At 41.9% G+C, this 14,147-nt stretch overlaps 1 protein-coding gene across 5 annotated transcripts in view; it reads left to right on the forward strand.

The window, feature by feature from the left end:
* The window catches only part of C3H1orf226 (chromosome 3 C1orf226 homolog), a 435,074-nt gene that overhangs the window by 354,333 nt on the left and 66,594 nt on the right, over positions 1-14,147 (forward strand). For all 5 annotated transcript variants that reach the window (XM_049881081.1, XM_049881077.1, XM_049881078.1 and 2 more), the window contains one exon: positions 11,218-11,326. In XM_049881081.1, the coding sequence (XP_049737038.1) occupies positions 11,218-11,326 (109 nt within the window). The remainder of the gene's footprint in view (positions 1-11,217; positions 11,327-14,147) is intronic.

Consider the following 14,147-nt stretch of genomic DNA (forward strand, 5'->3'; position numbering starts at 1 on the left):
TCTGTGGGTCTGTGCCTGTTGATGGTGGACAGGGAGGAGCATAAATGCTCAGGAAACCTTGCAGGTGACTTAAGATCTTTCACATTCTCTGCAGCCAAGTAGGTTCTAAAGTCAGCAGGCAGTCGCCATGGAGGGGAGAGGCATGGGGGCAGAATACTAATTCCTTGGGGAAAAGTGACCATGTGTTTTAGAGTTCATTATATTCAAAGACAGTGACAATGACAGAGTAAAGTATCACAGCCAGGCTGAAATGGAGTGAGGGATGAGAGTTTGGAGGCAAAAGTACAACATAATTGATTCCGGTTGAGCCCCAAGAGGTAAGACCGTGAAGAAAAATCGTATGGTTGCCCAGACTTTCATAAAATGTACTTCGTAAAGTACATGATATAGCATGCGGAGCTTAAAACCAAGGTTAAGTGCAAAGGAGCTGCCATTACTGAGAAAGAAATCCTGAATGCATTGGGGCTCTTGGAAAAGGCCAAAGATGAGAGAGAAAAGAGAAAAGGAGGAGAGAGTAGTTCATGGCAAGGAGAGACTCTCAAGTTCCATTTTCCTAGCTGTCTCTTTTTTCCCTTCAAGTCGAGAACTGATTTTCGGACTAGAAGCACTGGAACATATATGATTTAAAAAATAGGTGAATTTTGAAAACCATGAGGAATAAGGAGGACGTCCTTCACTCCTTCAAGTGTACCCAGCCTCAGTCACTTGGATCCTAGAGTCCAGAAGAATGTAATTGCCGAATTGTGATAGATCGTCTTTGCAAAGTCAGAAAAATGAATGAGGTATAAGAAGATCACAAGAACAAAACATCCAACCTTTTAGAAAGGGAGAAAATCTGGGCTCAGAGTTACAGAGGAGTGAACTTGTCATTGCCTCTGGGCAAAATTCTAGAAAGGATCGTTAAGCAGATGGTCTGTGAGAGCTTAGAAGAGAAAATAATGATCACCAGGAGCCAGTCCTAAAAACCAATTATCCAACTATTCTTAGGAAACCTGTCTTGAGAGCAGTAGTGCAAATTGGCTTTAAATATTTGAGTTGACCACAGCCTGAACCAGCAGTACACGATGCAACTAAAGAGAAGGCATTAGCAGAGACGCTCTGCTGCAAATTCAGTTCTAGGGCATAGAAAATATTTACACTCGTGCTGTTCACATCCCTTCAAGACTGTTGTCTTAGCATCTAGTGCTGCTGTAACAGAAATACCCGAAGTGGGTAAACAAATCTATTTTCTCACAGGAGGCTAGAAGTTCAAATTTAGGACGCTGGTTCTAGGGGAAGTCTTTCTCTCTTTGTTGGTTCTGGGGGAAGGTCTTCGTCTCTCCACCTTCTATTCCTTGACCCCTTGGTGATCTTCAGGTGACATGGCATCTCTTGTCCCCCATCTCTGCATCCTCTCTTCCTTGCTTAATCTGCTCCCTTTGTATCTCAAAAGAGATTGACTCAAGACATACTATACACTAATACTGTCCATTAACACAGCACAGAAAACCCATTCCCAAATGGGATTAAAACCACAAGTATAGGGGTTTGGATTTACAACACACTTTTTTTTGGGGGGGGGGGCACAATACGTAACAAATATGTATTCAGTTCTATAAACTACATTTTAGGAGTCATTAGCAAGTCAGGGTGTATACAGAAAAGGTTAACAAAGAAGATAGAGCTCATATTTAGTGAACAAGCAACTCACGATGTGTTGGCATTATGTTAAATGTGTGTGTGTGTGCATGTGTGTGTTGATACTTAGAACAATCTATTCAGAGATGAGGAAACAAAGACTTAAGTGAACTGAGTAGTTTTTGTTTGCCTAAGGCCACCAGCTAGGAAGTGGTAAAGCTAAGCCTTGAACCCAGATCTTTCTCATCCCAAAGCCCACGCTCTTTCCACCGTAGTACAAACCTGCCCGAGCAGAAAGTGATCTGGAAAATGGGCCAGTTGAGGAATTACTAAAGAAAGAGGGGATGTTTCACTTTAAAAACAGAAGTAGTAAATATAAATACAGTGGTCGTTTCCAAATATTCAAACAGTTGCCATTTGGAAGAAGAATAAGCATTGTTCTCTAAAGCCCAAAAGGACAGAAGTAGGGCTGTCGTGTGGAAGTTGTAACAGCTATTACCATTTGTTAATAACTTTTTTCTATAAGCAAATTCCTCTGCATGCATTCACTCTTTAAACCCCAGAAGTCAGGCACAGTAGTATCTTGTTAATTGCCGTAGACTAAATTCCAACTCATGGCGACCCCATGTGTGCAGAGTAGAACTTCTCTGTAGGGTATTCAAGGCAGTGACCTTTTGGAAGTAGACCGCCAGGCCAGTTTTTTGAGATTCAAACCACCAACCTTTTGGCTAGTAGTCAAGCACTTAACTGTTTATGTTACCTAGGCATGCAGTACTATGATCATCCCCATTTCATGGGTGAACAAACAGAATGAGATCAAGATAATGACCAGGTCTCACAGGTAGTAAGTGGCAGAGTCTGGGCTGAAATCCAGGTCTGTCCCGCCCCACAGCCCATGTTCTGAACCATTTTCCTCTGCCACATTCCTGTTGGCAGATTTACAATTACCATAAGGGAAATTTTCTGAGGAATTAGAACTCCCTAAAAAGAGAATGGATGTTCCATCAGGGAGTGAATTGCCCATCAAGACAAATTCTGGACCACAGGGGTACTGGGTTAAATCCAGGCCAGATGACCTCACGGGCCTCTTTTTACTCTAAATTCTTTTCTTTTCTTTTTTTTTTCTATTATATTACAAGAAACAGGTTTGCCTATAGGCTAACAAGTCTCAGAAGCAGGGTGGTAGTGGTGGTGGTGGTGGGTCTAGTGATTCTTTCTCTGCCAACCTGAATTCCACAATGATGATAAACTCCAAAGCCAGTTTCTCCAAAATATTGATTGTGTTTCAGTCATTTGTATAAGATTATGGACATAACCATCTGTAGAAAACTCTATTGCTGTAGCTTTAAAGTTCCATTAAAAACCCATTGCTGTTGAGTCGATTCCAACTCATAGCGACCCTATAGTAAGTGAAAATTATAATAATACTAAAAAAAAATTATAATAATACTATATATCTTTGAAATAAAGAAACATGAAATGGTTGGAAATTTGAAGAAAGAACAAAACCTTAGCAATTCTTATTAACTCTCTGTGAACAGTGGGAACTAATCTGGTATCCTACCCTGGATAATTTTATTGAGTGTTGAAATTTGTTACTGAGACCCTTTTTAGAAACAGGATCAGAACTGCACTAGACTTGAGGCTAAAGATGAAGGAGGGGGAGAGGGAAGTCTTTCCTGATTCTTTTGAATGCTCACATTCCTCTTCCCCCACAACTGCCACCCCCACCCCTACACACACACACACACACACACACACTTACACACTCACAGTTCTTAAGAAAACCAAGTAATGTAAAAATAAAGGTCCTTGGTTGGAACTTATTTCTAGATCTGAAAGTTTGGACCTGAGACCTGGAACTTGTTGATGAATAAGATCACATGAAAGAACGTTCTGCCTTTTGGTCGTGTCGATGGAAACTTCCCTAAGCTTTAACTAGCTGACTTTGCGTTTAGCTAGAGGTTTTTTACTGGTAATAACAACACATTTTTAAGTTTCTGAACTGAGACCTAGCAGAGCAGTCTCCAGAGAGCTCCAGTTCAAAGAGAGTGGCTGGATCATTGCTCAGGCTAGGCTGTCACTGGATTTGCTGAAAAGGGGCTTTGTCTGTCTGTCAAGGTAAAGCTAACCTTCGCTTGTATGCTGCAGTCCCTGGGGCCTCCCACATGGCTGTGTGTCTTGTTGACATGCCAGTTCTCATTCATATCTACTCTATCCGTTTTAAACCCAGTTCTTGGCCCTTAGGGCACGACATAATAATAAATTAAAAATTCAAAAATCAAAGGCATTTTATGTCCGATGCATCTGAAGTAACTGAACCTGACTTCCTGTGGGGAAAACGAATAGCTAGGCAGACCACATTATGGATGCTCATTAATGATGGCAGAACGGCTCCCTCCCTAAGCAGACCCGAAGGACCTCCTACGTGCTGGTCACCACGTTGGCACTGGGGAGCCAAGATGTTGTCCTGGTTCCTTCAAGGAGTTCCTGCCTAAGCCTCATACTGTGATATGTGCTTGGTAAAGGTTAGCCCAAGGTCATTCAGCAGCTCAAATCAAAGAGGTCAGGCAGGATTTCTCTGAACCAGATCTTGAAGATGCTGATAAGGACGTTCAGCATCTGCAAAGGCAGGAAGGTATATTACACCATTCTCTGAAGGGCTGTTTAGGTCAGGATTCTGGAGAGAGATGAAAGCAGAAAGGTAGATACTTCAGGCAAAGGAGTTTGTCCTTTATCCTGAGGGCAGTGGGAAGCCTTTGGATGATTTTAAGAGGGAGATGGTGGGATGAAACGTGTGTTTTTAAAATACCACTTTGCTAGCAATGTAGAGAATGGGTTGGCAATAAGTGAGCTAGAAAACAGGGAGACAGCATTTAGAGGCTGTTGCAAAATTCAAGGTGAAAAATAAAGCCCTGTAAACTAAGGCGATCACGTGGACTTGAAAAGTACAAATCAGAAACATTAAGGAGATGGGCTGCAAGGAACTTAGTTGTGAGTGATAGTTAAACAGAGGGTGGGATCAAACTGCCAACCTCTCAATTAGCAGCTGAGCTCTTAACGACTGCTCCACCAGGGCTCCTTAACAGTAGATTAGCATTCTTAACTACCACTCATCTGTCAGTTTGTCCTACTGTAGTAGTTGCATGTTGCTGTGATTTTTTTTTTTTAACCAACTTCTGCAGTCTGAAATTGATCACACATGCGATCAAGATGCATTGATAATTACTGGTGATTTGAATGCAAAAGTTGGAAACAAGGAGGAAGGATCAGTAGTTGGAAAATATGGCCTTGGTGATAGATACGATGCCAGAGATCGCATGATAGAATTTTGCAAGACCAGTGAACTATTCATTGGAAATACCTTTTTTTCTATGACATAAACGGCTACTGTACATGTGGACTTCGCCAGATGGAATACACAGGAATCAAATTGACTACATCTGTAGAAAGGGGCGATGGAGAAGCTCAATATCATCAGTCAGAACAAGGCCAGTGGCTAACCGCGTAACAGACTATCAATGGCTCCTATGCAAGTTCAAACTGAAGCTGAAGAAAATTAAAACAAGTCCACGAGAGCCAAAGTACAACCTTGAGTATATTCCACCTGAGTATAGAGACTATCTCAAGAATAGATTTGAGGCATTGAACACTAGTGACCAAAGACCAGATGAGTTGTAGAATGACATCAAGGACATCATACATGAAGAAAGCAAAGGGCCATTAAAAAGACAGGAATTAATGTCAGAAGAGACTCTGAAACTTGTTCTTCAATGTCAAGTAGCTAAAGTGAATAGAAGAAATGATGAAGTAAAAGGGCTGAAGAGAAGATTTCAAAGGGCAGCTCAAGAAGACAAAGTAAAGTGTTATAATGAAATGTGCAAAAATCTGGAGTTAGAAAACCAAAAGGGAAGAACACGCTCAGCATTTCTCAAGGTGAAAGAACTGAAGAAAAACCTCAAGCCTCGAGTTGACAATATTGAAGAATTCTATGAGCAAAATATTGAACATCACAAGAGGCATCAAAAGAATATGGAAGGAATACATAGAGTCACTGTGCCAAAAAGAATTGGTCGATGTTCAACCATTTCAGGAGGTAGCATTCGATCAAAAGCTGATGGTATTGAAGGAAGAAGACCAAGGTACACTGAAGGCATTGGTGGAAAACAGTGCTGCAGGAATTGACAAAATACTAATAGGAATGTTTCAACAAATGGATGTAGCGCTGGAAGCGCTCACTCGTCTATGCCAAGAAATTTGGAAGACAGCTGCCTGGCCAAGCTACTGGAAGAAATTCATATTTTGCCTATTCCAAGGAAAGGTGAGCCAACATAATTTAGAAATTATGAAACAATATCATTAATATGACACACCAGTGAAATTTTCCTGAAGATAGTTAAAAACCAGCTGCCGCAGTGCATCAACAAGGAACTGCCAGAAATTCAAACCAGATTCAGAAGAGGACATGGAAGAAGGGATATCATTACTGATATCAGATGGAGCTTGGCTGAAAGCAGAGAATACCAGAAAGATGTTTACCTGTGTTTTATTGACTATGCAGAGGCATTCAACTGCGCGGACCATTAAACTTATGGATGACGTTGAGAAGAATGGGAATTCGAGAACACTTAATTGTGGTCATGTGGAACCTGTACATAGACCAAAAGGCAAGTATTCGAACAGAACAAGGGGATATTGCGTGGCTTAAAATCAGGAAAGGTGTGCGTCAAGTTTTTGTATCCTTTTACCATACTTATTCAATCTGTATGCTGAGCAAAAAATCTGAGAAGCCAGATTATATGAAAAAGAACGCAGCATCAGGATTGGAGTAAGACTTATTAACAACGTGTGATGTAACAAAAGCCTTGCTTGTTATAAATGAAGAGGACTTGAAGCACTTAACTGATGCAGATCAAAGACTACAGCCTTCGTCAACATCAAGAAAATAAAAATCCTCCCAACTGGATCAATAAGCAACGTCATGATAAATGAAGAAAAGATTGAAGTTGTCAAAGATTTCATTTCACTTGGATTCACAATCAATGCCCATGGAAGCAGCAGTCAAGGAGTCAAAGGACACGTTGCACTGGACAAATCTGCTGCAAAAGACTTCTTGAAAGTGTTGAGAACAAAGATGTCGCTTTGAGGAATAAGGTGTCCCTGACCCAAGCCATGGTATTTTCAATTACCTCATATGCATGTGAAATCTGAACAGTGAATAAGGAAGACCGTAGAAGAATTGATGCCTTTGAAATATGGTGTTGGTGAAGAATATCAAATATACCATGAACTACCAGAACTGTCTTGGAAGAGGTACGGCTCCTTAGAAGCAAGGATGGTGAGACTTCGTCTCATGTAGCTTGGACAAGTTATGAGGAGGGACCAGTCCCTGGAGGAGGATACCATGCTTGGTAAGGTAGAGGGTCAGTGAGAGAGGAAGCCTTCAGCAAGATAGATTGACACAGTGACTGCAACAATGGGCTGAAACATAGCAACAGTTTTGAGGATGGCGCAGGAATTGTTGCACATGGGGTCACTATGAGTTGGAATAGACTTGACTACCAACCTAACAACAGTGTTCTTAAAACCATGCTAAACAAACAGAACAAAAACTTTTTTCAGATTTACTTAGAATTGGTAGATATCTTAGATGTAGTGAAATAGCTTCTAGCAGAGTCCCTGGGTGGTATAAATGGTTACTCGCCAAAGTGTTGGCAGTTCAAACACACCCAAAGGAGCCTTGAAAGTTAGGCTTGGTGATGTGCTTCTGCAAGGTCACAACCTTGAAAACGCTATGGAGCAGCTCTACTCAGCACACATGGGTCGCCATGAGTTGGAATTGACTGATAACAACAACAGTTTCACAGAGAAAGTGTGGTCTCCGAGGTGAACTTTGGTTTCTTCCCACTGTTGCTCTGCCGATGCCCACATTTATTTTGAACGTTTCTCCCAGGCTTCCTGGAATCCTCAGTTACTAGACTATTTAGAGCCTTTATACATAAGAAGAAATAAAAAGGTGCTTTACTAGTTATCTCATTTTATCTTCCCATTAACCCTACAAGGTGTTAATATTTATAGTTCCATTTCACAGATAACAAAACTGAGCCTCTGAGGAGTTACCTAGCTTACCTTGCTAGTAAATGGAAGAGTTGTAGACATAACTCTATACAGGTAGTCCCCAACTTAAGATGGGGTTCTGTTCCAACAACTCCTTCGTAAGTCGATTTTGACGAAAGTTGAATACCTCATTTTTTTTTTTTTTAGTTTTCATCGGTATCGCCTTTTTTTATCAGTATGTTTATAAATACAACCTTTGTCTTTGGGGATTGGAAACACTACATATAAAGTTACAGGTATATATATATTTTTATTATTATTATTATGTTTTAGGTGAAAGTTTACAGTACAAATTAGTTTCTCATTTAAAAATTTATCCACTAATAGTTTTGTGACATTGGCTGCGATCCTTGCAATGTGTCAGCACTCTCCTCCTTTCCTTTTACACTCCAGGTTCCTCATGTTCATTCATCCAGGTTTCCTGTCCCTTCCTGCCTTCTCATCTTTGCTTTTCATCAGGCGTTGCCCATTTGGTATTGTATACTTTACTAAACTGAGAAGCACATTCCTCACGTATGTTATTGTTTGTTTTATAGGCTTGTCTAAAAATGGCTGAAAGGTGGACTTTGGGAGTGGCCTCAGTTCTGAGTTAGCAGGGTGCCATAGTCTTGGATATTCCTCTAGTCTCTATCAGACCAATAAGTCTGGTCTATTTTGTGTGAATTTGAATTTTGTTCTACATTTTTCTCCTGCTCTGTCTGGGACCCTATATTGTGATCCCTGTTAGAGTGGTCCACGGTGGTAGCCGGGTACCATCTAGTTCTTCTGGGCTTAGGCTGGTGGAGGTTGTGGTACTTGTGGTCCATTAGTCCTTTGGACTAACATTTCCCATGTGTCTTTGGTTTTCTTCATTCCCTTTGCTCCGGACAGGATGGGACCAGTAGATGTATCTTAGACGGCCACTCGTAAGCTTTTAAGACCCCAGACACTACTCACCAAAGGCGGACGTAGCACATTTTCTTTATGAACTGTGTTATGCCAATTGACTTAGATGTCCCCTGAGACCGTGATCCCAAGCCCTCAGCCCAGTAACTCAACCCCTCAAGGTGTTTGAATGTGTCTATGAAGTTTTCTATGACTTTGCCTCGGTCAGGTTGTGCTGACTTCCCCTATGATGTGTACTGTCCTTCCCTTCACCAGAGTTACCACTTATCTACTATCTAGTTAGTGATTTCCCCTCCCCTCCCTTGTGACCATCAAAGATTACTTCTTCATGTGTGCAGACCTTTTCTTGAGTTTTTATAATAGTGGTCTCATATAATATCTGTCCTTTGGTGACATTTTTATTTTATATATTTTGTGGTAACATCTCACTGCTTCCTGAACCTGCCTGTTGACATAAGAAAACTGAATCTGCCTTCAGTTGCATGTTTTCAAGCAACAGAAACCCTTGATTTAATTTAGAAAACAATCTGTACAGCAGTGTTTTAAACAGTAAATAATAAAATTAAACATCTGCGAGCGAACATCTGAGAGTAGTGATAACATCAGCAAATTACACACTGCAACACTGTATGTAGAACATATTATTCATGGTAAGATATACCAAAAAAAAAAAAAGAATGGTCATAAGTACAGTTTGTCTTATCTCGAATACATTGTAAGCCGGCGACTACCTATATCCCATTCTCTTTCTGTACACAGCCCTGACTTACGCTAAAGCAAAACAGCCCTGTTAAATCCTTGGATGAAAGTCACCAGTGTTATTGAGAAGGCGATGTTTTGTGGAAATTATGTGGCCTGAGGGATGTTTATCAAGAGCAGTGTTCTCCCTGGGTCACAGAAAACTACTTCTACTGATGCATTTCCTGTGTACCTTGCACTCTCAGCCCATGCCAGTAGCAGTGAGATCTCGCATTCTGGGTGTCCTGTCCTAGGCCCCCTTAGGGTCAGACACTAGCATCTGGCTTATTATTTTTCCCATTTACCCCGCTTTTCCCTTTGCCTCTACCCTTGCCCCCACTAGCTACACCCCTCATCCCAGCGGCCAGGGTGATCCTTTAGTTTAAGGCCTAAGTGAGTCAGACCTCTGCTCTAAGGCCTTCTTATTCATTTTGAATAAGAGCCATGGCCTTGAAGATCTACTGTGTTCTGGTCTGTGGCTGCTTTTCTGACCCCCTGTGGCTGACCACGCTCAATCCACTCTAGCTATACTGACCTTCTGGCTGTTCCTTGAATGCCTTCCTATCTCAGGGCATTTAAGCTTGCCCTTGGGACTTTCTGGAATGCTTTTGCCAAGTATCTCCATGACCAGCTCCCTCACATCATTCAGGTCCTTGCTTCTCTGTGAGCTTTCCCTGACCACCTATTTATAGTAGCACCCCCATCATGCCCTATCTCCGTACTCGGCTTTATTTTTCTTTGTAGCGCTGATTTTCTATTTGTTTATTGACAGCCTCTACATGTAAGTTCTATGATCTCAGGGTCTTTGTCCTGTTCTGGCCGCATCGCCGGCTTCTGGATAGTGCCTGGCCCACAATATATACTCAGTAGGAATCCCTGCAAATTGTAACATGCTCGGCTGCTAACGAAAAGGTTGGAGGTTTGAGTCCATCCAGACGTACCTCAGAAGGGAGGCCTGGAAATCTACTGCTGAAAAATCAGTCATTGAAAACCCTGTGGAGCACAGTTCTGAGACACACATGGAGTTGCCATGAGACAGAATTGACTGGATGGTAACTGGCTTTAGGATTGGTTGAATGACAGAATGAATACATGGAAGCTGTGGTCCTGATAGAAGGGCAAAGAAGGGAAGTGGGGTCATTACCACCGAGGGACCTATGGTAATGAAATAATGTATCTTAGTATCTTCCAACATGGTTAGCATTGATTGTTCCCCAAAGCTTCTTTTTTGGGGCTAACTGTGGAACAGGAAACTTGTTCACATTTCCCTGGGTTAGATGCAGATTTATTACACTGATAAGGATGGGTGTGGAGTCCCTGGTGGGTGCAAATGGTTAAGCTCTGGGCTACTAACCAAGACGTTGGCAGTTTGAACCCACCCAGAAGCCGCACTGAAGAAAGGCCTGGTGATGTGCTTCTGAAACGTCACAGCCATGAAAACCCAGCTGAGTGCGGTACTACTGTGCAACAAAGGAGGTCACCATGAGTTGAAATCAACTTGACAGCAGCAGGGTTTTTTTTGTTGTTTTGGGAGAATGGGGACAGTTTTTCCTTCTAATGCATAAGTTACTAGAACAGGCCTGCTGCCTCAGGAGATGACTGATAATTAGCCTGGGTTTCATCTCCTACCCATGCCTACTCTTCTGAATATGGTAGTCACTTTAGGGTTGTGTCTTTGTTTACGGAGCCTATTGAAAGTGCCTCCTTCATTGTGGCCTTTTGATCCTATGTGAAGAAAACTTACTCTAGTAATTGGCTTTATTGAGCTTTGCTTCAGGGTATTCTTAAACAGAGATTTCCTTATTGGAGATTTGAAATTAATGCCATTTTCAGTGCATTTTTCTGTTTCTCTTCCTCCAGGATCTTTTATGTCTCTCATGATTCCCAAGACTTGAAGATCTTCAGCTATATTGCTCGAGATGGTGCCAGCAATATCTTCAGGTGTAACGTCTTTAAATCCAAGAAGAAGGTAAAGGGACAGCCATTGGCCATCTTTCATTTTTCTCTGGTGGGCCCAGGGCACCCTCGCCCTTAACCCAACTCCCTGTTGCTACAGAGGCAAAATTTGGAGCTGATGATTTTAGTCCCAGACATGGAGAAACTATCTCAGTAGTCTGTTCTTGCTCCTATGTAAGGAAATTCCCTTTTCATTTCTTCTGAGCTTTGTACTGAGCTATATGTGGGCGATTGGAGAGCCATCAACCATTGGGTAAGAGCTCTGGAATCGGAGCAGGTAGACAGCACCAGGAGTGATGCTCACCTTAACATGTGGTAGAGAAGAATCATGGCCATTTACTAAGGTGATCTTCATCGAAATTCTATATATCGATCAATGGGCTACAAATCAGGACTGTTGCAATTTGGCTTAGACTTGGCGTGTCATATTGCTTGTCATAGCTGACTGTTTTGGTAAAGTATGGCATTTTGGTATGATAACCTTGATGCTGGAGTAAATGCAACTTCTACACTTCTGTGGAGGCATTCTTCTTCTCTATCCAGAAGTCTATCACACAGAACCAGCAGGGATAAGGAAACCTGGAATCTAGTCCCATCTCTGCACTGCAACCCTGAGTGATGTTATGTGGGTCACTACTTCTCTAATAGGAAGCCCTAGTGGCACAGTGGTGAAGCTCAGCTGCTAACCAAAAGGTTAGTGGTTCGAATCCACCAGCCACTCAGTGGGAGAAAGATGTGGCAGGCTGCTTCCATAAAGATTTACCTATGGGGCAGTTCTACTGTCTTCTTTAGGGTTGCTATGAGTCAGAATCGACTCGACAGCAACAGGTTTGGGTTTTAATAGTCTCAGGTTCCTTGTCTATCCAATGAGGAGGATGGCCAAAATCAGCATTTCCTAAAATATATTCTGCAAAACATTTGCCATCCAAAATGTTCCATGGTAAAACTACTGAAGTTGCTGAGAAGTCTTGAAGCAGAAGAAATTTGTTTAGCTTTGTTTAGCCTAGCGTTTCCCAGACTAATTTGGCCGTGAAACCATTTCCATTTTTTCCCCCATGTAATATATGTTAACATACTGGGAACTATTTTTCTGCACAAGAAATTTTGGGAAATACTGTATTTATACCTCTAAAGGCCCTTACGGAGTCTCTGGGTTTTGCAAATGGTTACAGTAAGCACTCAACTACTAGCTGAAAGGTTTGTGGTTCAAATCCACCCAGAGGTGCCTTGGAAGACAGACCTGGTGATGTGCTTCCAAAACGTCAGAGCCTTGAAAACCCTATGGAGCAGTTCTATTCTACATGCATGGGGTCACCATGAGTTGGAATCAACTAACAACAGCAAGGCCCCTTATAGCTCTACCATTCTGAGAGAGAAAACACTAAGTCCGGCTTCCTATGACAACTATTTCCAAACCCCTTCCTGTAGTCTCCTCTTCTGCTCTCCTGACGCTATGTTACACCTTTAATAGATTTGTGGGTACCTTGTCAAATGAAGATGATAAGAATAATACATGATAGGGTTGAGATTTATCAGTGTATATGTCCCGTTTCCCACCCTAGCCCCACAAAAAGATTATACTTTGCTAACTGGGCCTCTTCCTTTAAGAGGATGTGCCCCCTTACCCGCCTTGTTTTCAGGCCTTTTAACTGGGAATCATGGAATTAGATGGAAAGAGCTAGAGCAGGAGAGGCAGGCAGAGGAAGAAGGAGTAAGTTGCCAGATTCCAATTCTAGGTAATAGTAAAGTGGAAAGAAAAATTAAAAGTCAAATGGAAAGGGAGACCAAGTTGATCTACATACTAAAGGACTGAGAGAAAGGGGTGTAGGGAGAAAGAGAGACAGAAAAGCCACAGGGTCCCAGAGAGAGCTGGAGAAAAATGTAGAACAAAATTCTAACTCAAAAAGAAAAACCAGACTTGCTGGCCTGAGAGAGACTGGCGAAACCCTAAGAGTATGGTCCCCGGACACCCTTTCAGCTCAGTAACGAGGTCACTCCTGAGGTTCACCCTTCAGCCAAAGATTGAAAAGGCCCATGGAACAAAACAAGACTAAAGGGGCACACCAGCCATGGGGCAGGGACTAGAAGGCAGGAGGGAACAGGAAAGCTGGTAATAGGGAACCCAGGGTTGAGAAGGGAGAATGTTGACGTGTCGTGGGGTTGTTCACCAATGTCATAGAACAATGTGTGTACTAACTGTTTGATGAGAAACTAGTTTGTTCTGTAAACCTTCATCTAAAGTACAATTTAAAAAAGAAAAGAAAAGCCACAGGGGCTAGAAATGAGAGGGCTTGGGGTTTCTGAGAATGAAAGTCTCATATAGCTTTGAAGTGGGGGGGGGGGGCTGGGGAGGAAAAAAAAGGAAATATTAAGTGTTCCCGAGAGGTATGAATTGGATCATCTGTAATGTTTTTTGACAGGTGCTACTAAAGATTGGAATCCCCTCTTAATTCTTTTTGAATTCTTAACTGTGCTTCTTTGACTTTAGTTTTTTAAGACTGGACCATGTGAACCTTGGAATTTATTAGAATTACAAATAACACTTTACCATTTACTAAGTGTGTTAATATTGAATTCTATTGGATCATTATAACATCCATGTGAAGAAGGCAAGACAGGTAATTTTCACCCTCAGTTTTACAGACGAGTAAATTGACGTTCAGAGAGATTAAATGACTAGCCAGAGGTCGCATGAGTAGGCACTGGCTAGAACCAGGGAGACACGCAGAACAAAAGACATTTTTTAGCAGGAAACCCAGATGCAGAGAACCATTATATTATGGTTGCTTTGCCATTGGATCTAGCGTAGCAATACAAACACAGTGGGAGCATCC

This window comes from Elephas maximus, chromosome 3 (genome assembly GCF_024166365.1).
Source record: "Elephas maximus indicus isolate mEleMax1 chromosome 3, mEleMax1 primary haplotype, whole genome shotgun sequence".
Classification (NCBI taxonomy): domain Eukaryota; kingdom Metazoa; phylum Chordata; class Mammalia; order Proboscidea; family Elephantidae; genus Elephas; species Elephas maximus.